This window comes from Oncorhynchus tshawytscha, linkage group LG13, assembly GCF_018296145.1.
Source record: "Oncorhynchus tshawytscha isolate Ot180627B linkage group LG13, Otsh_v2.0, whole genome shotgun sequence".
Taxonomy (NCBI): domain Eukaryota; kingdom Metazoa; phylum Chordata; class Actinopteri; order Salmoniformes; family Salmonidae; genus Oncorhynchus; species Oncorhynchus tshawytscha.
The window spans coordinates 59,103,513-59,126,110 of NC_056441.1; the positions used below are offsets into that span (position 1 = coordinate 59,103,513).

General features: G+C 43.5%; 1 protein-coding gene across 2 annotated transcripts in view; it reads left to right on the forward strand.

Moving 5' to 3' along the window:
• LOC112265399 (ubiquitin-associated and SH3 domain-containing protein B) overlaps nt 1-22,598 on the forward strand; it is a 44,109-nt gene that overhangs the window by 13,287 nt on the left and 8,224 nt on the right. Inside the window, exons 2-7 of one of the 2 annotated variants that reach the window (XM_024442662.2) lie at nt 16,018-16,071; nt 16,722-16,908; nt 17,416-17,614; nt 19,988-20,157; nt 20,461-20,669; nt 20,939-21,086. In XM_024442662.2, coding sequence (XP_024298430.1) covers nt 16,018-16,071; nt 16,722-16,908; nt 17,416-17,614; nt 19,988-20,157; nt 20,461-20,669; nt 20,939-21,086 — 967 coding nt within the window. The remainder of the gene's footprint in view (nt 1-16,017; nt 16,072-16,721; nt 16,909-17,415; nt 17,615-19,987; nt 20,158-20,460; nt 20,670-20,938; nt 21,087-22,598) is intronic. The other variant, XM_042296072.1, reaches the window with a different exon arrangement.

Below are 22,598 nucleotides of genomic sequence, written 5' to 3' on the forward strand. Positions count from 1 at the left end.
TCAGTGATTTAAAAACACCAATCGGGACAAAGCCCTTTTACCAAATTCAGTTCGGACATTTGGAACAGTTAGCAGGATCAAGTCCAGCGAACGAAGAGAGTACCCACCACATTTCTGAACAATAAAAATGCACAAATAAAAAGGTAGTAAACCCAAAATGGCTTTGTAAATAAAAATATACCAGTGACTGAGACTACGAGTGACTAGAGAAGGCCAGCCAACCCTGGTATACAAAGTGCAGTGGTGCGTAAGGGTTTTGCAGTTTAAATATTACAATTCTAAGAGCAAAAGATACATTTATATGCCAACTTTGCACTAATGTTACATTAACGCTGCACCACTGCATCACTCTGTAGCAGGAGGATCAACCTAGGGTGTGTAAATGTCATGTGTTTCATTCCAAAGTGAGGTACATCACTGAATATAATAATGCCTTTAAAGTTCTGTCTGGAAACTCAGGACACCACATAATGTAATCATTGTTCTCCAATATCACGCAACAAGACCAGTTAAAGAGGCTATACAGGACCTTTGGATAGAAGTATTGTCCTGAAATGACTTCACTGGCCAGAGAGTGGCAAAGTGGCAAACGTTCCAAAGGATTTGTGTGTTTTCATGAGATAATAAATTGATTCATATTATATCATGAACCTCACAGCCAAGATTCAAGCAAACATTGAACGTAAATGATTAGCAACTCAACCTCCATAGTGTATCTTTGGTCTGTCCAGACACTCAGATACCATATCATGTTGTCATTGTTGTCTCCAATATCACACAGTATGGTCAGTTAAGAAGACTCTTCTTTAAAATCCCGTGGGTGACCTGCACAAAGAGATAAGTGTGCCAGTCTGCTCTCCTCAATGCTGCCTATTGTCTCGCCAGTCTGACAAGGCCTGGCCACAGTTGCTGACATACCCGCAGGTGCCCGCCCTGGTATATTTTGGGACTGACAGCTGTGCTCCTTCGGTCCCCTCTGCTACTAGTACCGTCTCTGCCCCTTTCTGTCCCCCCGGCCTGCGAGGCAGCTGTTGTTTGCATTAAGTCGTACAGGGTTCGCTCAGAGTGAGACTGACGGCGTTGCATCTGTTCAGTGATGCCATCAGCAACAGACCACTAGGAGCTTTGCAACAGACACATTGGAGACAAAGCACATTTTACAATCCAGCCTTTCTGTACCTTCACCTCACACATGCACTAGCAGTAGCTGAGCTGATCCTGCTTGAAAATACACCATCTTGTGTGGATGCAATGTGGTCCATTGGTAACTGCTTTTTAGCTTGCCATCCTTTTTCTCTCTTTATGTATTTGTCTTTGTGTGTGTCCTCTGTGTGTGTGTGTCCTCTGTGTGTGTGTGTCCTCTGTGTGTGTGTGTCCTCTGTGTGTGTGTGTCCTCTGTGTGTGTGTGTCCTCTGTGTGTGTGTGTCCTCTGTGTGTGTGTGTGTGTGTGTGTGTGTGTGTGTGTGTGTGTGTGTGTGTGTGTACTCTGTGTGTGTGTGTGTGTGTGTGTACTCTTTATGTGTGTGTGTACTCTGTGTGTGTGTGTGTGTGTGTGTACTCTGTGTGTATGCTGTGTATGTGTCTGTGTTTGTTTGTATCGTTGTGGCTGCGCCATATGTGTCTGTGCTATCTTTGCCAGAACTATGACAGCCAATTCAAGAGCTAGTGTCCTTCCAGCCTCATGCTTCCAGCATACTGCGGCATCCAAACCGCTGACTGGAGTCACTATGTTTGGACATAGGGAGCTCTAAATCCCTGTCAGTTTTCTGGACATTGGGTCCAAATGATCCGAGATGAAGTTACAATTGATGCGCTTTTAATTACAATTTGATATGATGACAGGCGTGCGTGAATGACAAAATGATTATGTCAAAATGCATTTGCCCTCATACTGTGTGCCCGTGCAATGATATGCAGATGTCCATATATGATGCAGCCTACTTTATCATTGTTATGTACACAGTACATAGCTACTGTATGTATATTGTAAACATGTATACATATGTGTAGCATACTGGATCCAGTTTTCACCTACTTCCCTACTAGCAATGTGAAAAACAAAGGTGTGTACCAACCCAGAGTCAGAAACGACTCACTGGAGAAACAACAATGTGTTTTATAGCCTAAATAATGCCATTAGGATTAGTGACAGAGATTCCGCTGATTTCTGTGAATGTAGACTAGGCACTGAACCAGAGGGGGTTTCTTGACTCTGTACTAGAGCCGTAATGACAAGGCAAGTGTGTTTGAGGCTTGGTTTGGCAAGCACAAGGTACTTACAGCTGTGGAGCATCTTTCCTTAACCAGCAGTCTCTTCATCGGATTTTTATCAAAGAGGCTAGCATTAAAATGTATAACGCATGCTGTACAGTGCATTCGGAAAGTATTCTAAAATGTATTAAATTGTTTTTTTTTCTCCTCATCAATCTACACACAATACCCCATAATGACAAAGCAAAAACTGTTTTTTTTATTTTTATGTTTATTTAAAAAAAACAGAACTCTCACATTAAAGTATTCAGCCTCGAGTCTTCTTGGGTATGACGGTACAAGCTTGGCATGCCTGTATTTGGGGAATTTTTCCCATTCTCTCTGCAAATTCTCTCAATCTCTGCCAGGTTGGATGGGGAGCGTCTCTGCACAGCTATTTTCAGGTCTCTCCAGAGATCTTCGATCTGTGGATAAGTAAAGACCTCCCTCACAAATCATTTGAGCATAATTGTAGCACGGTAGATAATTGCAGTCAGTGTGGTAGAGCACAGTGAGGGGAGTTTTGTCTGAACAGTAAGTCCTTCATTTACCCCTCAACTCTCCCTCTAGACGTCAATGAAATGCATAATGAGAGGAAAACACAGCAGAGAATTAGTCGTCAGTAAAAGCCTTAATGTTGTTGCTCATGGGGCTCTGAATCCAGCAAGAGTCTGCATGTGAGAGTGGGCTTACAAATATTCTACATTGACACGTTATGAATAAGAATATGTGTGCGTGCGTGTGTACGTACGTGTCTGCCCGCCCGCCTGCCTGCCTTCATGCCACAGTGCAATAAGATGTGTTATTCCAATGTTCCAATGCCGTTTAAATTGTGCAGTTCAATATTTCGTTCAATTAAATTCCCCACCCCCTAACTTTCAATTCAAAACACATCTTCACTGCTCCTGGGAGTAGATCAACAAATTCCTCTCAAGTTATTATACTACTTCCTCGGGTGTCTGTTTGACTGTGAGAGTAGAGGCAGGCAAACACATAGAGGTTGTAACAATGTACAGGAAAACAGGAAAAAGATGATCCGTTCTATTAACGTGAGGAGGACGGAATTCTTCCACCATCACAGCACAATGCAGGAGGAAACAACGTCTCCCAGAAGAAATATAACCTTCTGTGAGTAGAACAAAGCAGTTACACCCCCACATTGACCTGTCCCAGATAAGATCATGAACAAGTTCAGATATTGCCATTATCATTACCGATATTACTATTTTCTTTATATTTTTATGGTTGCTGTCAGTCATCTTTGCATGCTTTACAAATTGAGATTTTGAAAGAGGAGCATACTCAGAGAGCGAGAGGGGGGTGGGGTGCAAGCCCATGGTGTTTCACTCTGGTCATGTTCTAGTGGTCAGTGGCTTAGCTTCAGTGTGACAGGGCCTCAAGGTCTCTGGCAGGTTTGTAAACAGGAACTGTCCATATGCAGGGGCCAGAGCCATGGGATTTCCCCGCAGAGCTGAGATGGGAGGGGTGAGAGTGTGTCTGTCTGGGTGGAGGTCAGCTGGTGTTGAAATGGTATGGGACATTTCTTGTGAATGGGTGGTGCGTGTGTGTTTGTGTGTGACTGGCAGGGTGGGTGATGGGGCACAACTGTTGTCAAACAAGGAGGAGGGGCCATTGAATATACAAAATGAGCTACATTTTCTAGCACACATCTTTTGAATGGGATGTCAGAGCTGAATTCGGGAGCCTTCTCATTGCTCCGATCATCCCTCACAGAGATATCCTGGTTATAATGTAAAGCACTTTTTCACAAATGTGTATGAGAGTTCCCTCGTCTGTCTGATACTGACAGGCTATAATAAATATTAACTCAACCTCCATTCTCATTAGTTTACCATTTCCAGCCATGCAGTTTTCTGTTTTATAGTGTAGTAATGATCGTGCCACCCTTTTGAAAAGAGATAAGTGACAGAGAGAGAGAGCAACAAAAAAAGCTTTTGAGACAGGGATGCAGCTTCGGCCCCACCCTCTTCAACATATACAGTGCATTCTCAGGAATCACAGTTCCACAATAAATGCTTGTTTTGTTCGATGATGTCCATCATTTATGTCCATTTATGTCCAAATAGCTTCTTTTGTTAGGGCGTTTGGTAAACAAATCCAAAAGCGCGTTCTGGTCCAGTCGGACGAAAAGTTCAAAAAGTTATATTACAGGTCGAAGAAACTTGTCAAACTAATTATAGAATCAATCTTTAGGATGTTTTTATCATAAATGTTCAATAATGTTCCATCTGGAGAATTCTATTTTCTGTAGAAAAGCAATGGAACCCCTTAGTCAAACAGCTCTCACCCGGCCACACTTCACAGGAGCAGCCTGAAACAACGTTCTAAAGACTGTTGACATCTAGTGGAAGCCTTAGGAAGTCCAAAATAACCAATATCCCACTGTGTATTCGATAGGGGTGAGTTCAAAAACTACAAACCTCAGATTTCCCACTTTCTGTTTGGATTTTTTTCTCAGGTTGTTGCCTGCCTTATGAGTTCTGTTATACTCACAGACATCATTCAAACAGTTTTAGAAACATCAGAGTGTTTTCTATCCAATACTAATAATAATATGCATATATTAGTATCTGGGACTGAGTAGGAGGCAGTTCACTCTGGGCACACTATTCATCCAAAAGTGAAAATGCTGCCCCCTATCCCAAAGAAGTTTTAAGGAACTCTGTACTTTGCGCTGTTCATCTTTGCCTCGATCATGACTAGTCTCCCGAGTTCCCAAGTGGGCTCCCGATTGGCGCAGTGGTCTAAGGCATTGCATCTCAGTGCTAGAGGTGGCACTACAGACCCTGGTTTGTTTCCAGGCTATATCACAGCACGCTGTGATTGGGAGTCCCATAGGGCGGTGCACAATTGGCCCAGCTTCGTCTGGATTAGGGTTTGGCCGGGGTAGGCCATCATTGTAAATAAGAATTTGTTCTTAACTGACTTGCCTAGGTAAATCAAGATTAATTAAATAAAACATCCCCACAGCATGATGTTGCCACCACTGTGCTTCACCGTAGGGATGGTGCCAAGTTTCGTCCTGACGTGATGCTTGGCATTCAGGCCAAAGAGTTCAATCTTGGTTTTATCAGACCAGAGAATCTTGTTTCTCATGGTCTGAGAGTCTTTGAGTGCCTTTTGGCAAACACCAAGCAGGCTGTCATGTGCCTTTTTACTAAGGAGTGGCTTTCTTCTGGCCACTCTACCATAAAGTCCTGATTGGTGGAGTGCTGCAGAGATGGTTCTCCTTCTGGAAGGTTGTCCCCTCTCCACAGGGTACCTCTAGAGCTCTGTCAGAGTGACCATCGGGTTCTTGTTCACCCCCGTAACCAAGGCCCTTCTCCCCCAATTGCTCAATTTGGCCGGGCGGCCAGCTCTAGGAAGAGTCTTGGTAATTCTAAACTTCTTCCATTTAAGAATGGTGGAGGCCACTGTCTTATTGGGGACCTTCAATGCTGCAGAAATGTTTTGGTACCCTTCCCCAGATCTGTCTCGACACAATCCAGTCTCGGAGCTCTATGGACAATTCTTTCGACCTCATGGCTTGGTTTTTGCTCTGACACAGTTTGCTGTCACAGCAGCGAGATTTGTGACCTGTTGCCACAAGAAAAGGGCAACTAGTGAAGAACAAACACCATTGTAAATACAATCCATATTTATGTTAATTTAGTTTCCCTGTTGTACTTTGCACATCATTACAAGACTGTGTGTAATGCTCCGGGTGTCGTGGGTGTGGAGTCAAATGCAGGAGACAGAGAGTTCAATGCTGTGCGTCTTTTAATGGCACCAACAGGGTGCTCACAAAAGTATGTTCCCAAACACAGGGAATCAAAATGTACAATGGAAAAATCACGACCAGGCAAAAACACGTACCTCTACAACAGAGCCGAAGGTTACATAGAAATAATCCCGCACAACAACCAGGCGGGCCGGCTGTCTAATAAAGACAAACGAATTAAGCATACACAGGTGCTACCACTAAATATACAAGGAGGGGGAGGAAAAACAATCAGTGGCAGCTAATAGGCCGGTGACGACGACCGCCGAGCGCCACCCGCCCGGGAAGGGGAAACACCCCCGGTCGGACTCGTGACACTGTGCATAGCCATAATATGACATTTGAAAGGTGACTATTCTTTTGAAACTTGTGAGTGTAATGTTTACTGTTCATTTTTGGTGGATTATTTCACTTTTGTTTATGGTCTATTTCACTGACTTTGGCAATGTAAACATATGTTTCCCATGCCAATAAAGCCTGTTGAATTGAGAGCTCAAAAATATCTCAGGGTCTTAAGACTTGGACATTCCATGTTGTGTTTGCATTTGTGTCTGCATTTGTGACTTCACACCGTCTGTCTGCTGCCCTGGTTGGCCAAGAGTAGACTGAGAGGAGAGGAAGCCAGGGGTGATAATCATACACACAGTAGTGTTCTGAGCGGTAAATATCACACTGGAAGGCTTTAGTGCACATGGTAACTTTGGCATGAAACAAAGGCTCTGTTCCAATATTTAAGAATTGCATCCTTCCCCACCTCCTTTCGTTGACTTAGTCCATGATTCAATACAAGGCACGTTACTAGAGCAGCACACTAAACAGCTGACAATGCACCCTCTTAAAGGTAATTTCCCCAATGTTCGCAGAGATCACATTCATGGTCAACACTGGAAACGTTGGCTCAAACATAAGTTACCTTTAAAAGGTGAATTGTCGGTTGTCTATTGGGCTGCCCTATGCCGTGCCTTGGGTTGAAACCCGGGCTTAATCACAGATCTGGTGGGGTGTTGTAGCCCTTTATTGCTATCTCAGCCTGTCCTGACCAACTTGACATTTAATTGTCTCCTTGTTCATCTCGTGGTCTTCACAACACCTTTTGGGTATCAATTATTCCTTATGATTCAGTCTTTCAACACGTGGAAATTAAGTGACTAAAGTTCAGCTTAAAGGTTGACTAACTAACCCCTGGTTTCCTCAGCTTCATAGTTAGTTCTTTTTCAGAACCTTTGGACAATATTAGTCATTGTCTCCATGTGTACTTGTATGTCTGCCCAATTATGTGTGAAGTCCTACATTGTATTACTCAGAAGAAGGAACATAATGCTGTCTACAGTGCTACAAAAGGACTGGTTAGTTTATTTGTGCACCTCAAAAACGTGCACACAGACACACACATACACTCAGTGTACTAATACATACGTACACGAGTGCGCTGATTGTGGGGGTGTCCTGCTTAGAGGCTCATCTGTTCCTCTTCCTGTCTTGAGAAGCTCACAGGAACTCTCTGGTTGGAAAATCTCACTTTCATAGCGTAGTGGGCGTTAGAAAAAGCAAGTGGTTTTCTAACCTTCAAGAATGTTTAGTTTGTGTGATAAAGTCCTTTACAACCACTGACTCTGATCTGAATAACAAGCAATCCATGTAACACAAGGTTAAATGATCAATGGGTATAGAAATACACTAGAATAGATCATGAACCATGGACTGAGACAAGCTGACTTCCCATGTCGCTCCATACACTGTAGTAGAGTAAGTATTTCAGCATTATATGAACAGTTATTATTGCACTAGACTCTACACCCACGTCCAAATCAGCCACTAGATGGTAAGGCTGTCACGAGAGATTGTTATTACACAAATTAAAGTTGGTATATGATCTGTAGGCTCCTAGGGAGTGATAACTTGGCGATTGGTGAGAAGGCTCTCAAGGACGGTCTACGTTGATTTCCCCCATACTTTGATCAGTTGCAGACGACATTGTGTGTTTTGAAATGTTCATATTTATTTTATTTTTCCCAGAGAGATTGGACTAAAATTATATTAGCTCACAAAACAGAATGTTGTACAGCATTTGTACTTCATCAGCTCTGGAGGAAACTGGATCCAACTGGGTCCAAGCCTTGCACCCAAACTCACAGATCAAAATGTAGTCAATTACAAGTGCACATGGATCGTTGATGTCATGTTATTGCTGGACAGATGTGATAGGTTGAGAAACTGAGTGCAAGACATGGGTGTGTGGGGTGATAGTGTAAATAAATACCTCAGGATGAAGCTGAGCTCTTCCATGCTACAGACACACAACACTATTACAGTAGCTCAGTCATAATGAAATTCATTTGAATTCCATTTCTAAATTCACCCCAGCCCTGGTAAGACTACTTTACTGCTCAAACAAAGGTCTATTCTGGGAATGTCATTAAAATTGTAATAGGCGTAGGGACAAATAAAGTTGAATTGAATTTAAATGAATTCAGGGACCAGAAAAACAGCAGTTATGCTCAATTACGAGTCCGTGTCTACACCATGTTCATACTTGATGCAGTTCTCATCCTGCTGTGGTGGACGACCACAGCACAGCACTGCTGTTGCTGGCTCTGTGTCTCTGTCAACTTAGGCATCATCAACTAGATTCAGCCACGGGCCAATTTGTTCTTAAAGCGGACGGTCGGGGGGCCGGAACATAATAATAAAATAAAAACATTTCCACTGCAAACTGACCGCAAGAAGCCTAGAAGGATATAATATTTGACAAAAATGGAATAATTTCAAACCTTAATTACATTTGGGAACATTGTCGTGCGTAGGGTGCCGTCTTTTGGATGGGACGTTAAAATGGGTGTCCTGACTCTCTGTGGTCACTCAAAATCCCATGGCGCTTATTGTAAGATTAGGGGTGTTCACCTCGGTGTCATGGCTCAATTCCCAATCTGGCCACATTCCATCATGGCCACTTAATCATCCCCTTCATTCCTAATTGACATATATCACTCCTCAGCTCTCCATCTGATAGCTGATGTGTGGTTGTGGCACAAAAATGGTCCCTGTGCATCACTGAGGTTGGTGCTACACATTGATGGTGGATGAGATGAGTTTCCCCCTACTATGTAAAGCGCTTAGAGTACCTCAGTTAGTAGAAATGTGCTATATAAATCCAATCAATTATTATTAATTATTATTTGTGTACGATTACATCTCTCTATTATGTGTGGGAATACTTGGGAACAGATTTCTGAAATTAAAATCGCAGGGCTTCCTGAGTGGTGCAGCGGTCTAAGGCACTGCCGTGCTTAAGGCGTCACTACAGATCTGGGTTCGATCCTGGGCTGTGTCGCAGCCGGCCGTGATCGGGATACACGAGGCAACGCAAAATTGTCCCAGTGTCATCTGGGTTAGGGGAGGGTTTGGCCGGCCGGGATGTCCTTTTGTCCAATTGCGCTCTTGCGACTCCTGTGGTGGGCCGGGTGCATGCACGCTGACTACAGCCGCCAGTTGTACGGTGTTTCCTCCTGCACATTGGTGCGGCTGGCTTCCTGGTTAAGCCAGCAGTGCGGGTTGACAGGGTTGTGTTTTGAAAGACGCATGGCTTTCGTCTCTCTCTCTCTCTCTCTCTCTCTCTCTCTCTCTCTCTCTCTCTCTCTCTCTCTCTCTCTCTCTCTCTCTCTCTCTCTCTCTCTCTCTCTCTCTCTCTCTCTCTCTCTCTCTCTCTCTCTCTCTCTCTCTCTCTCTCTCTCTCTCTCTCTCTCTCTCTCTCTCTCTCTCTCTCTCTCTCTCTCTCTCTCTCTCTCTCTCTCTCTCTCTCTCTCTCTCTCTCTCTCTCTCTCTCTCTCTCTCTCTCTCTCTCTCTCTCTCTCTCTCTCTCTCTCTCTCTCTCTCTCTCTCTCTCTCTCTCTCTCTCTCTCTCTCTCTCTCTCTCTCTCTCTCTCTCTCTCTCTCTCTCTCTCTCTCTCTCTCTCTCTCTCTCTCTCTCTCTCTCTCTCTCTCTCTCTCTCTCTCTCTCTCTCTCTCTCTCTCTCTCTCTCTCTCTCTCTCTCTCTCTCTCTCTCTCTCTCTCTCTCTCTCTCTCTCTCTCTCTCTCTCTCTCTCGAGTTCTTACGGGAGTTGCAGCGATGGGACAAGCCTGTAGCTACCAATTGGATATCATGAAAAAGGGGTAAAAAGTTATACATAGAAGAAATAGCTGATTCTTTTATGTCCAACAAAGAAAACGACCCACCAAGCCCCCAAAATGATATATACTCTTTTTTTTCATTAAAAAAAAAAAAAAAAAAAACTTGGAGGGATGAATAAAACCAACTTGTTGGGGAACCCTGGACTATGATGTGTTCACATGTGGGAGTGATCTAACTGTTACACTGGTTCTGTCTTCATTCAAACCATTTCGGTTGATTGCAAACCTTTAAATACCAGTGACCACAGCTTATTTTTACGCCTGGTTCAGATCTGAGAAGACAGACCACATTGTCCTCAGCTGATTTACTTCTGAAGTGTTTCCTGTCAGAAGCATCTGAAGTGTAGATGGGGAAGCACTGTGATACTCTTAAGGGGTTCAATTCAGCGCAGCCCATAGACAGCCTGACAGCGAGAATGCTTTCGCTACCTTTTTCAGGATGCTGGACTGAGGCCTGTGCGGGTTCACAGAGGATCTCCAGAACAGAGAACAGGCCACAAGTCAAAAGCAGCTGCCTGTTTTTTCCATTGAGGTTGGAACAACTTTGAGCTGAATGTAGCTGAACTCACACAACTGTGGCTTTTCTATGCATGATTGTGTTATGCACCTAATATATTCAGTTACAGAGATCTGATCGCTGCACCTCCTTTGATTCAGAATTTGATACACACTTGGTACATGGGCCACATTTAGGTTCCACTCTGGAACAGGGCTTGTCATATACAGTTGAAGTCAGAAGTTTACATACACTACCGTTGGAGTCATGAAAACTAGTTTTTCAACCACTCCACAAATTTCTTGTGAACAAACTATAGTTTTGGCAAGTCAGTTAGGACATCTACTTTGTGCATGACACAGGTAATTTTTCCAACAATTGTATGCAGACAAATTATTTCACTTATTATTCACTGTATCACAATTCCAGTGGGTCAGAAGTTTACATACACTAAGTAAACTGTGCCTTTAAACAGCTTGGAAAATTCCAGAAAATGATGTCATGGTTTAGAAGCTTCTGATAGGCTAATTGACATAATTTGAGTCAATTGAAGGTGCACCTGTGGATGTATTTCAAGGCCTACCTTCAGACTCAGTGCCTATTTGCTTGACATCATGGGAAAATCAAAAGTAATCAGCCAAGACCTCAGAAGAAAAATTGTAGACCTCCACAAGTCTGGTTCATCCTTGGGAGCAATTTCCAAATGCCTGAAGGTACCACGTTCATCTGTACAAACAATAGTACACAAGTATAAACACCATGGTACCATACAGCCGTCATACCGCTCAGGAAGGAGACGCGTTCTGTCTCCTAGAGATGAACGTACTTTGGTGCGAAAAGTGCAAATCAATCCCAGAACAACAGCAAAGGACCCTGTGAAGATGCTGGAGGAAACAGGTACAAAGTATCTATATCCACAGTAAAACAAGTCCTATATCAACATAACCTGAAAGGCCGCTCAGCAAGGAAGAAGTCACTGCTACAAACCCGACATAAACAGGCCGACAACGGTTTGCAACTTCACATGGGGACAAAGATCGTACTTTTTGGAGAAATGTCCTCTGGTCAAAATAGATCTGTTTGGCCATATTGACCATCGTTATGTTTGGAGGAAAAGGGGGAGGCTTGCAAGCCAAAGAACACCATCCCAACCGTGAAGCACGGGGGTGGCAGCATCATGTTGTGGGGGTGCTTTGCTGCAGGAGGGACTGGTGCACTTCACAAAATAGATGGCATCACAAGGAAGGAAAATTATGTGGAAATATTGAAGCAACATCTCAAGACGTCAGTCAGGAAGTTAAACCTTGGTCACAAATGGGTCTTCCAAATAGACAATGACCCCAAGCATACTTTCAAAGTTGTGGCAAAATGGCTTAAGGACAACAAAGTCAAGGTATTGGAGTGGCCATCACAAAGCCCTGACCTCAATCCTATAGAAAATTTGTGGGCAGAACTGAAAGAGCGTGTGCGAGCAAGGTGGCCTACAAACCTGATTCAGTTACACCAGTTTTGTCAGGAGGAATGAGCCCAAGTTCACCCAACTTATTGTGGGAAGCTTGTGGAAGGCTAGCCGAAATGTTTGACCCAAGTTAAACAATTGAAAGACAATGTTACCAAATACTAATTGAGTGTGTGTAAACTTCTGACCCACTGGGGATGTGATGAAAGAAATAAAAGCTGAAATAAATCATTCTCTCTACTATTATTCTGACATTTCACATTCTTAAAATAAAGTGGTGATCCTTACTGACCTAAGACAGGGAATTTTTATGAGGATTAAATGTCAGGATTTGTGAAACTGAGTTTAAATGTATTTGGCTAAGGTGTATGCATACTTCTGACTTCAACTGTATACACACTCACTTTTGGTCTAAGGAGTAACTGCGCCTTAGACCTGAAGACTAGCATTAGCTACCTAAACTAATACCCAGGTTTTAGCTCAGTTATATTCAGTTTTATCTCGGGCTAAAGCCAGTCTTGTGGCAGGACACCCAGTTGATCTGACAATTGTAGCCTCCTTTAAAGCAACTGTCCAGTGTTTCCAGATTTCTATGAAATATGATCATTCATATATAATAAAAAATATATAAATTACAATATATAATTACAACATGAGTGAAATAATTTCCCAAAAATGTTTAAGGAAGTATGTTGAAAATCAGCTTCTCTGTGTTGGAATCGTGTGGGTATACCCCAACAATAGAATGATATGGGTGTATATGGTCCTTAAAGATATTCATATTGAAATAGAAGAGACACATGCACACATCGAGCCTTTACTGTGTGATGGTAGAGTGTTTGTGGTTCCTATGTAGTTGCTCTCCCATGTCTTCATATCTGTGACTGGTGTAATGACGAACTTCAGGCCATGTAACCTGTGACACTGCCTCTGATGTAGGGAGACATTTGAATGAACTCAATATGGGAGCCCTATGTTGAGTTGGAGCGAATGATCAAAGATTAAAGAGATACATGCACACGTATTGAGCATTTCCTGTGTGAGGGTAGAGTGTTTGATGTTCCTATGTAGCTGCTCCCCTGTGGCCTCATACAGTGGGGCAAAAAAAGTATTTAGTCAGCCACCAATTGTGCAAGTTCTCCCACTTAAAAAGATGAGAGAGGCCTGTAATTTTCATCATAGGTACACTTCAACTATGACATACAAAATGAGGAAAAAAATCCAGAAAATGACATTGTAAGATTTTTAATGAATTTATTTGCAAATTATGGTGGAAAATAAGTATTTGGTCACCTACAAACAAGCAAGATTTCTGGCTCTCACAGACCTATAACTTCTTCTTTAAGAGGCTCCTCTGTCCTCCACTTGTTACCTGTATTAATGACACGTGTTTGAACTTGTTATCAGTATAAAAGACACCTGTCCACAACCTCAAACAGTCACACTCCAAACTCCACTATGGCCAAGACCAAAGAGCTGTCAAAGGACACCAGAAACAAAATTGTAGACCTGCGCCAGGCTGGGAAGACTGAATCTGCAATAGGTAAGCAGCTTGGTTTGAAGAAATCAACTGTGGGAGCAATTATTAGGAAATGGAAGACATACAAGACCACTGATAATCTCCCTCGATCTGGGGCTCCACGCAAGATCTCACCCCGTGGGGTCAAAATGATCACAAGAACGGTGAGCAAAAATCCCAGAACCACACGGGGGGACCTAGTGAATGACCTGCAGAGAGCTGGGACCAAAGTAACAAAGCCTACCATCAGTAAAACACTACGCCGCCAGGGACTCAAATCCTGCAGTGCCAGACGTGTCCCCCTGCTTAAGCCAGTACATGTCCAGGCCCGTCTGAAGTTTGCTAGAGAGCATTTGGATGATCCAGAAGAAGATTGGGAGAATGTCATATGGTCAGATGAAACAAAAATATAGCTTTTTGGTAAAAACTCAACTCGTCGTGTTTGGAGGACAAAGAATGCTGAGTTGCAACCAAAGAACACCATGCCTACTGTGAATCATGGGGGTGGAAACATCATGCTTTGGGGCTGTTTTTCTGCAAAGGGACCAGGACGACTGATCCGTGTAAAGGAAAGAATGAATGGGGCCATGTATCGTGAGATTTTGAGTGAAAACCTCCTTCCATCAGCAAGGGCATTGAAGATGAAACATGGCTGGGTCTTTCAGCATGACAATGATCCCAAACACACCGCCCTAGCAACGAAGGAGTGTTTCAAGGTCCTGGAATGGCTTAGCCAGTCTCCAGATCTCAACCCCATAGAAAATCTGTGGGGGGAGTTGAAAGTCCGTGTTGCCCAGCAACAGCCCCAAAACATCACTGCTCTAGAGGAGATCTGCATGGAGGAATGGGCCAAAACACCAGCAACAGTGTGTGAAAACCTTGTGAAGACTTACAGAAAACGTTTGACCTCTGTCATTGCCAACAAAGGGTATATAACAAAGTATTGAGATAAACTTTTGTTATTGACCAAATACTTATTTTCCACCATAATTTGCAAAAAATTCATAAAAATACTACAATGTGATTTTCTGGATTTTTTTTCTCATTTTGTCTGTCATAGTTGAAGTGTACCTATTATGAAAATTACAGGCCTCTCTCATCTTTTTAAGTGGGAGAACTTGCACATTTGGTGGCTGACTAAATACTTTTTTGCCCCACTGTATGTTTGGCTGATGTAATGCATGAAATCAATCCTCTGTGGACACTCCCTGTCCGCAACATTACATCTTCACACAATCCTAGTATTGTCAAGTTTAAACTAGTACTGTTGAAGGGCCTGGGTGAAAGGTGAAATATGTCCTACATTCTTACGGTAGATATACCATTAAGCATCTGTACTACCCTTTTCCACAGATTGACTTGGCTGTCTGGTGGAGCTCAAATGTTAAACTGGTTGGTTAATACCTTTTGACTCTATTGCGTCAACCCGTGTTTGCGGATACAGAAGTAAGATAAACTGGATCAACATTGTATTTGTACTTTTAATAAGTGAGCCAAAAGGTAAGGCCAAGAGGCCCTGTTCAAACCAAACATCTACATTTACATTGGAGAGGGTCTGTCTCTGCCCTACTGGTGTCCCCCAGGTCTCGGTACTAGGTGCTGTCTTGGTTTCCACCGCTGCAGATGCCATGGAGACTATAGTCCCCAGAGAGGTGAATCGCATTAGCAGTTTCCAAGTTTTTTTCCTTCCCTTAAATAGTTTGCAATTAGGTTTTGATGGCCTAATAAGAATCAGCATGCTCCCTCCACTGCTTGTTAACCAGGCCTCCAGGTGCTGCTGGATTTAGGAAGCTGTCTCACAATACGGTTGTCTGCTATTTTGGAGAGTGACTTAGCATGTGTGTCTATTTTCATGGATTGAATTGGTTTTGACATTTGAAATGGCTTAGTGGAAATGATATGCGGTGGGTTGTTCACTTCACACCTTTATGTTTTATTCATACTCATACTGTATCGAAGGAATCTCCTCCACACTTCCCTCTGGCGTGTCTTATTGAAACGATATGATGAACTTAGCATAACTGTCCACTGTATCAGACTCCGCTGTTTATAATAAAGGCTGTGTTACTCCTGCTGAACCATGCTCCACATGACTAAAGATACAGTGTATGAACTCTGCCTCAGTAGTGCTTCTTACAACTGTGTGAATCTGTGCCTCCCAGATGGGAGCCTTTTCCCTATATTGTGCACTACTTTTGACGGGGGCCCAATAGGCAATAGGGTGCCATTTGGGACGCAGCCTGGGTCACTTATCTCAGACAAATTAGGGAACAGAGATGGTGAACTCTGACTTTGTGCCTTCAAAAGGAAGCATTGTAGCCATCACTGTTTTCTGTATTTGCAGATTGAAGGCACTAGTATCAACAGGAGGCAGGAGTGTACAGGCAGCATGCGACTGGTGAGTTCTAACACACACATGCACAGGTATACAAACACACTCTCCCAGAGATTAACCATGTGTGTTATGCTGCCCTCTGCTGTGCTGCATATGTGTGAATGACTACAATTCTTTAAAGGCCCAGTGCAGTCAACATTTCCTGGGTTTTATATATATTTCCACACTATGAGGTTGGAATAATACTGTGAAATTGTGAAAAGTATAATGATGCCATTTTAGTGTAAGAGCTATTTGAAAAGATTGTCTGAAGTTTCAGCATGTTTTGGTGGGATGGAGTTTTGTCCTGCCTGGTGACATCCCCAGATGGTAAATTAGTTAATAGACCAATAAGAAAGAGAGTTCCAAACCTCTTTTTCAATAACAGCTAGTTTTTCAGTTTTCCCCTCCCTACTCAGACCACGCCCAGACAGTCCTAGCTAAGTTCTTGCTTGAGAAATGACTATTTTCTAAGAAGGAATTTTTTTGTTTATTTTTGACCATTTTAAATGGAAACAATCACAGTAAGGTACTTAATTGTTACCCAGAAATGATTTCATATTGAGATCAAAACAGCTGCATTGGAGCCCCGCTCCCCCCCACACACACACATCTTCTACCTCAGTCGTTGATAAGCCTCCTCCTCCTCTTCTTCTTCTCCTGCTCTTCCTCAGGCTGTTCTCCCATGTGGATGACCCCTTCCTGGATGACCCGTTGCCCAGAGAGTATGTCCTGTACCTGCGCCCCAGCGGACCCCTGCAGAATCAGCTCCATCACTTCTGGCAGCAGTCCCGCGTCTCCTGCGGCAAGAACAAGGCCCACAACATCTTCCCCCACATCACGCTCTGCCAGTTCTTCATGGTGAGCCCAGGGGGAAATGACACACCTCACGTCATACATCAACACATGGATTCTTCTCCCTCGAATTCAGCTAACCATGAAGTATTGTAATTATATTACTTAAGACTTATGAAAAAGGTGCTGAAGGTGTTCTTTGACTGTCCCAATAGGTGAAGCCTTTGAAAAACACTTTTTGGTTCCATGTAGAACCTAAAAAAGTTCCACCTGTAACCAAAAATAGTTATTCTATGGGGACAGCCGAAGAACCCTTTTGGAACCCGTTTTTCTAAGTGTGCATTTATCCAGGAAGTCCCGTTGAGGTCAAGAGACTGTAACATCTGTCTAGTAAGGGCCAGTTTCTGAGATACAGATTAAGCCTAGTCCTGGACTAAAACATGCTTTTAATGGTGATTCTCCATTGAGCACAAGTCCAAGGACTAGGACTAATCTGTGTCTGGAAAACTGGCCCTAAATGTTAATGTAAGACTCAGTGTTTGTGTGGTACTCAGACTCTACCCTGTCCCGCAGTGTGCAGACAAGAAGGTGGATGCCCTGTTGGAGGCCCTGCAGGCCACGGTCGGCCAATGGAGGGGTCGTTTCCCTAGCCCTCTGCCCCTGGAACTCTACACCTCCTTCAACTTCATAGGCCTCTTCGTCGAGGAGCAGATCGCAGATGTCCTCAAGCAGTTTGCTGCTGACTTTGCTTCCGAGGCTGCCAGAAAAGCAGGTAGGAACTATCTCTACCTGTGACACATGGACACACACCCACGCACGCACGCAAGCACGCCAGACACACACACAAGCATACACACGTTGCATTTTTACAGGCAGTCTATCCCTCCACATGCTTTGGTCAGAAAATTACATATTTTAAGCTGGTAAGGGATGACTGTAATCAGCGCTGAATTTATTGGCGGGCTCTAGGTGGCCTGGCCCAACCGACTGATCAATTATTTGACTGAGACACACAAAGAAAGAAAGACACATCAATCTCAGATTAAGCATCTGAGCGAGTGAAACAGCTCGTCTCTGTCTCTGTATGTGTGGACCATGTATCTGATGCTGTCTAGACAAAATGGGTATGGCATGTCATACTCTTTCTGGCCAGACAGCTTCAGATACACGGGCTACATATAGTAAGACAGAGGGGTGCTGTTTCGCTCGCTAGTTTCAGCAGAGAGGAAGAGGCGAAGTGAGAGGGCTTGCTCTCCCGCAAATCTGTCCTGAATAAGCCCATTGCGTTTATATGCAGACCTAAACTTGTCACCTGCATTCCGGCCTTTGGGACAACGACTCACATTGTTAGGGCGGAGACATGAGCATCTCGTCATTATATACGAGATGGTTTCAGCCACTTGGTTTCAGCCACTTGAACATTAGAAAGGAAAGTTGGCGGGTGCACAGTGCACTGTTTGGAGGCTGGCTTCCCCTAAAGTAAATTGATGTTTTGCCAAAATTATATAATTACTCCTTTCTAAATAAAATCATTCAAAAATACTTTACCAGAGAACTTGACTTGGCCACAGAGGATCATTATCTTCTTAAAATGTTTTTTTTCTGTGGATTGTTTCAAATCACAAGTGTATAGGCCTATTCCTATTGGGGTAGGCAGCAATTTGGGCAGAGCGCGTGGCAATAGGCCTCGCTGATTATTGAGTTGCGGCTGTCAGTGAAAAGCATTTAAAATGTGTGAAGATAATGTGTCTTGAGTATAAAATGTTGAGACTAGAAGAAGGGGCTGGGTGTGTGGCGAAGATATGGGCGTCTCTCTCCAGAATACATGCACTCAGCACTCCAGAATGTTCTCCAGTGTCTCCCGCCAAATCTTGCACAGTCATTGTTTCATTGTGTGAATTGTTTGACCTTTGATTGTTTCTTTTTGTCAATTCAACATTACATATGTAACCAGTAGTCCTAGTAAATGTACCGTTCATCTCTGTCATTTAGTTACATTCATTTCGGTTAATGCATGTATTACAGTAATTTACCATTCTCATTCTCGGAGTGGAAACATTGTTTGCAGAGTTCACAACCTGCTACACTTGTGAGAAACACGATTTGGTTTATTTCATAACCATCAATTAGGAGTTTTGTCAATTTTTTCACTGTCTTTGTTTGGAATGCTCCATGTGAGCAATGAGCATGTGTGTGGTTTCTCTGTCCTGACAACATGAAGGGAGCGTTGGCGTCTGAGTACGCCAACCTGCCGAGTTGGTACAATGTTGCATTTCACTAGCGATAGCTCAAGTCAAGACAGATAGAAAGGGAGGCAGAGATATTAATGTGATTGAAAGAACCAGAATTTTCATCAGGATATTTTCCACTTTTTTCTGCGGCTTTAGTCCTATGTATTTTATTTAGGTGATGATGGACGTTATAGGCCTACTGCTGCATTGGCCTATAGTCATATGGCACGCAGATAGGTTGGAATGGTAGGATAAATTGTAAGCTTCCCCAAACTTGAAATTCACGAGCTGCTCACAGGCTTAGAAAAAAGGGTTCCAAAACGGTTCTTCAGCCCATAGGTGAACCCTTTTTGGTTGCTGGTAAAACCCTTTTTGGTTACAGGTAGAACCCTTTTGGGTTCCATGTAGAACCCTCTGTGGAAAGGGTTCTACATTGAAACCAAAGGGGTTCTACCTGGAACCAAAAATGGTTCTTCAATGGGTTCTCCTATGGGTACAGCCAAATAACCCTTCTGTGTTCTAGATAGCACCTTTTTTTCTAAGAGTGTATGGTCTTTATCATAACACCCATTCACAAAATGTGTTTGCGCGTAAGCACACAGGATGTGCCCGTGAATAAAAATCAAATGCTTGTCCAACTGATTCGTTCTGGCGCCGGCCCTGACTGTAATGCTTAATCCTAAAGAGATTATCCTCACCATAAAGCACCGGCAGTTTGGAGCTTCATTTCAAATTGTGCATGGTGGATTATAACACGTCAAAAAAGATTGCTTGGAAAATATGGGGACATTTTGCTCAAGTCTGTAGTTCTATGATTTGCTGAGCTAGATTTCCACTGTAGTAGTTTGCCCCACAGAAATGGCTTTCTTTATATTCTTTACCTTTATTCACTCATGCTCCTCTCTCTGTCTCAGATGTCCATTTAGAGCCCCATAAGAAGCAGCTCCATGTGACGTTAGCCTACTACTTCCCCACCAATCACCTGACCTCCCTGGAAAAGCTGGCCAAGGGAATCGAGGTGAAGCTAGGCTGTGATTGGCTGGCTGTCCTTTTCTCCCGGGACATTCGGTTTGCCAATCATGAGGTAATAATAACACTTTGTTTTCATTTCACATCCAATACTACTCTTATACTTTATACTAATCAACACCATGACATGGACCTTGTACCTTCTACAAGACAAGCTCATGAGCCATTTATAATAATTGATATTCTTCAAGAATCAATGGGAATATACAGTATAATTAATTTAGAAACATCTGTAAATATCACAGTGGCCCTTTACGAGCTTGCCCATTTAGACCTATAGCCTTGCATTGTACTGTATTCTGGTGTTAGATACAGCGTTGGTGTGCTCAAGCTGTGTCCTTCCCTCCCTCTGTTGTAGACGCTGCGTGTGATGTATCCCTACGCCCCTCAGAATGAGGACGAGCTGGAGCTGGTCCTGGGTGACTTTGTCTTCACGTCTCCCTTGGAGCAGAAAAACACCAGCGAGGGCTGGGTCTACGGGTCCTCCCTTGCCACGGGGCTGTCCGGCCTATTGCCTGAGAACTACGTCAGCCGGGCAGACGAGTGTGACACCTGGGTCTTCCACGGGTGAGCCCTCAGAATGTGCTTCTTACTTACACCCCTGGCGTGCTTCTTACTTCTTACTTACAGTCCTGGGTCCAGAACATAGGGGCAGGGGTCAATTCCATTTCAATACAGTCAATCCAGAAGGAACTGTTTGCATCTTGAATTGGAATTGACCCGTACCCAGGGCCAGAACACTGTAAAAGAGCATGGAGAGTTCTGATCAGTAGTCAGTAGTGATGAATGAGTAGTAGTGAGTATGTGTGTTAACTCTTGTCTTCTATCCTGTGCAGATCACACTCCTTCTTCAATTGCTCCGCCACCTCCGACAAAGAGAGCAGGGAAAGGGGCCTGTTCGATGGGCTGCTGGACAGCCGTCGCCTCGACAACGCAAGCCCTGGGGACACACCCACTTCGAGCCTCATCTGTCATCCCATGCAGGTACTGGCACTTTTTCCAAAGAATAGAAAGAAGTTTCTTTAACTAAACCATACAGCTTTTCCTAACCAGGATAACTAGTGCCTAGCGTTTAATCCTGATCAGGAAAAATTCCTGGTCCTGGTTATGATATGCAGCAGGATTCTTATTATTCCTGAAGAATGACTTCAAATCACAGTTATCATAGTAAATGAAAACAAAAACAAATCCTTCCACCATATTTTTTTGCACCGGTCTTTGCGCTATTCATATTAAATCCAAGTCTCATTGAGATTGACTTTAGAATGTATGTACAGTCGTGGCCAAAAGTTTTGAGAATTACACAAATATTCATTTTCACAGTCTGCTGCCTCAGTTTGTATGATGGCAATTTGCATATACTCCAGAATGTTATGAAGAGTAATCAGATGAATTGCAATTAAATGCAAAGTCCCTCTTTGTCATGCAAATGAACAGAATCCCCCCAAAACATTTCCGCTGCATTTCAGCTCTGCCACAAAAGGACCAGCTGACATCATGTCAGTGATTCTCTTGTTAACACGGGTGTTATTTTTGACGAGGACAAGGCTGGAGATCACTCTGTCATGCTGATTGAGTTCCAATAACAGGCTGGAAGCTTCAAGAAGAGGGTGGTGCTTGGAATCATTGTTCTTCCTCTGTCAATCATGGTTACCTGCAAGGAAATACGTGCCGTCATCATTGCTTTGTTCAAAAAGGGCTTCACAGGCAAGGATATTGCTGCCAGTAAGATTGCACCTAAATCAACCATTTATCGGATCATCAAGAACTTCAAGGAGAGTGGTTCAATTGTTGTGAAGAAGGCTTCAGGGCTCCCAAGAAAGTCCAGCAAGCGCCAGGACTGACTCCTAAAGTTGATTCAGCTGTGGGATTGGGGCACCACCAGTACAGAGCTTGCTCAGGAATGGCAGCAGGCATGTGTGACTGCATCTGCACACACAGTGAGGCAAAGACTTTTGGAGGATGGCCTGGTGTCAAGAAGGGCAGCAAAGAAGCCACTTCTCTCCAGGAAAAACATCAGGGACAGACTGATATTCTGCAAAAGGTACAGGGATTGGACTGCTGAGGACTGGGGTAAAGTCATTTTCTCTGATGAATTCCCTTTTTGGGGCATCCGGAAAAAAGCTTGTTCGGAGAAGACAAGGTGAGCGCTACCATCAGTCCTGTGTCATGCCAACAGTAAAGCATCCTGAGACCATTCATGTGTGGGGTTGCTTCTCAGCCAAGGGAGTGGGCTCACTCACAATTTTGCCTAAGAACACAGCCATGAATAAAGAATGGTACCAACACATCCTCCGAGAGCAACTTCTCCCAACCATCCAGGGACAGTTTGGTGATGAACAATGCCTTTTCCAGCATGATGCCATGAGGCAAAATTGATATTGATATTTTGGGTCCATGGCCAGAAACTCCCCAGACCTTAATCCCATTGAGAACTTGTGGTCAATCCTCAAGAGGTGGGTGGACAAACAAAAACCCACAAATTCTGACAAACTC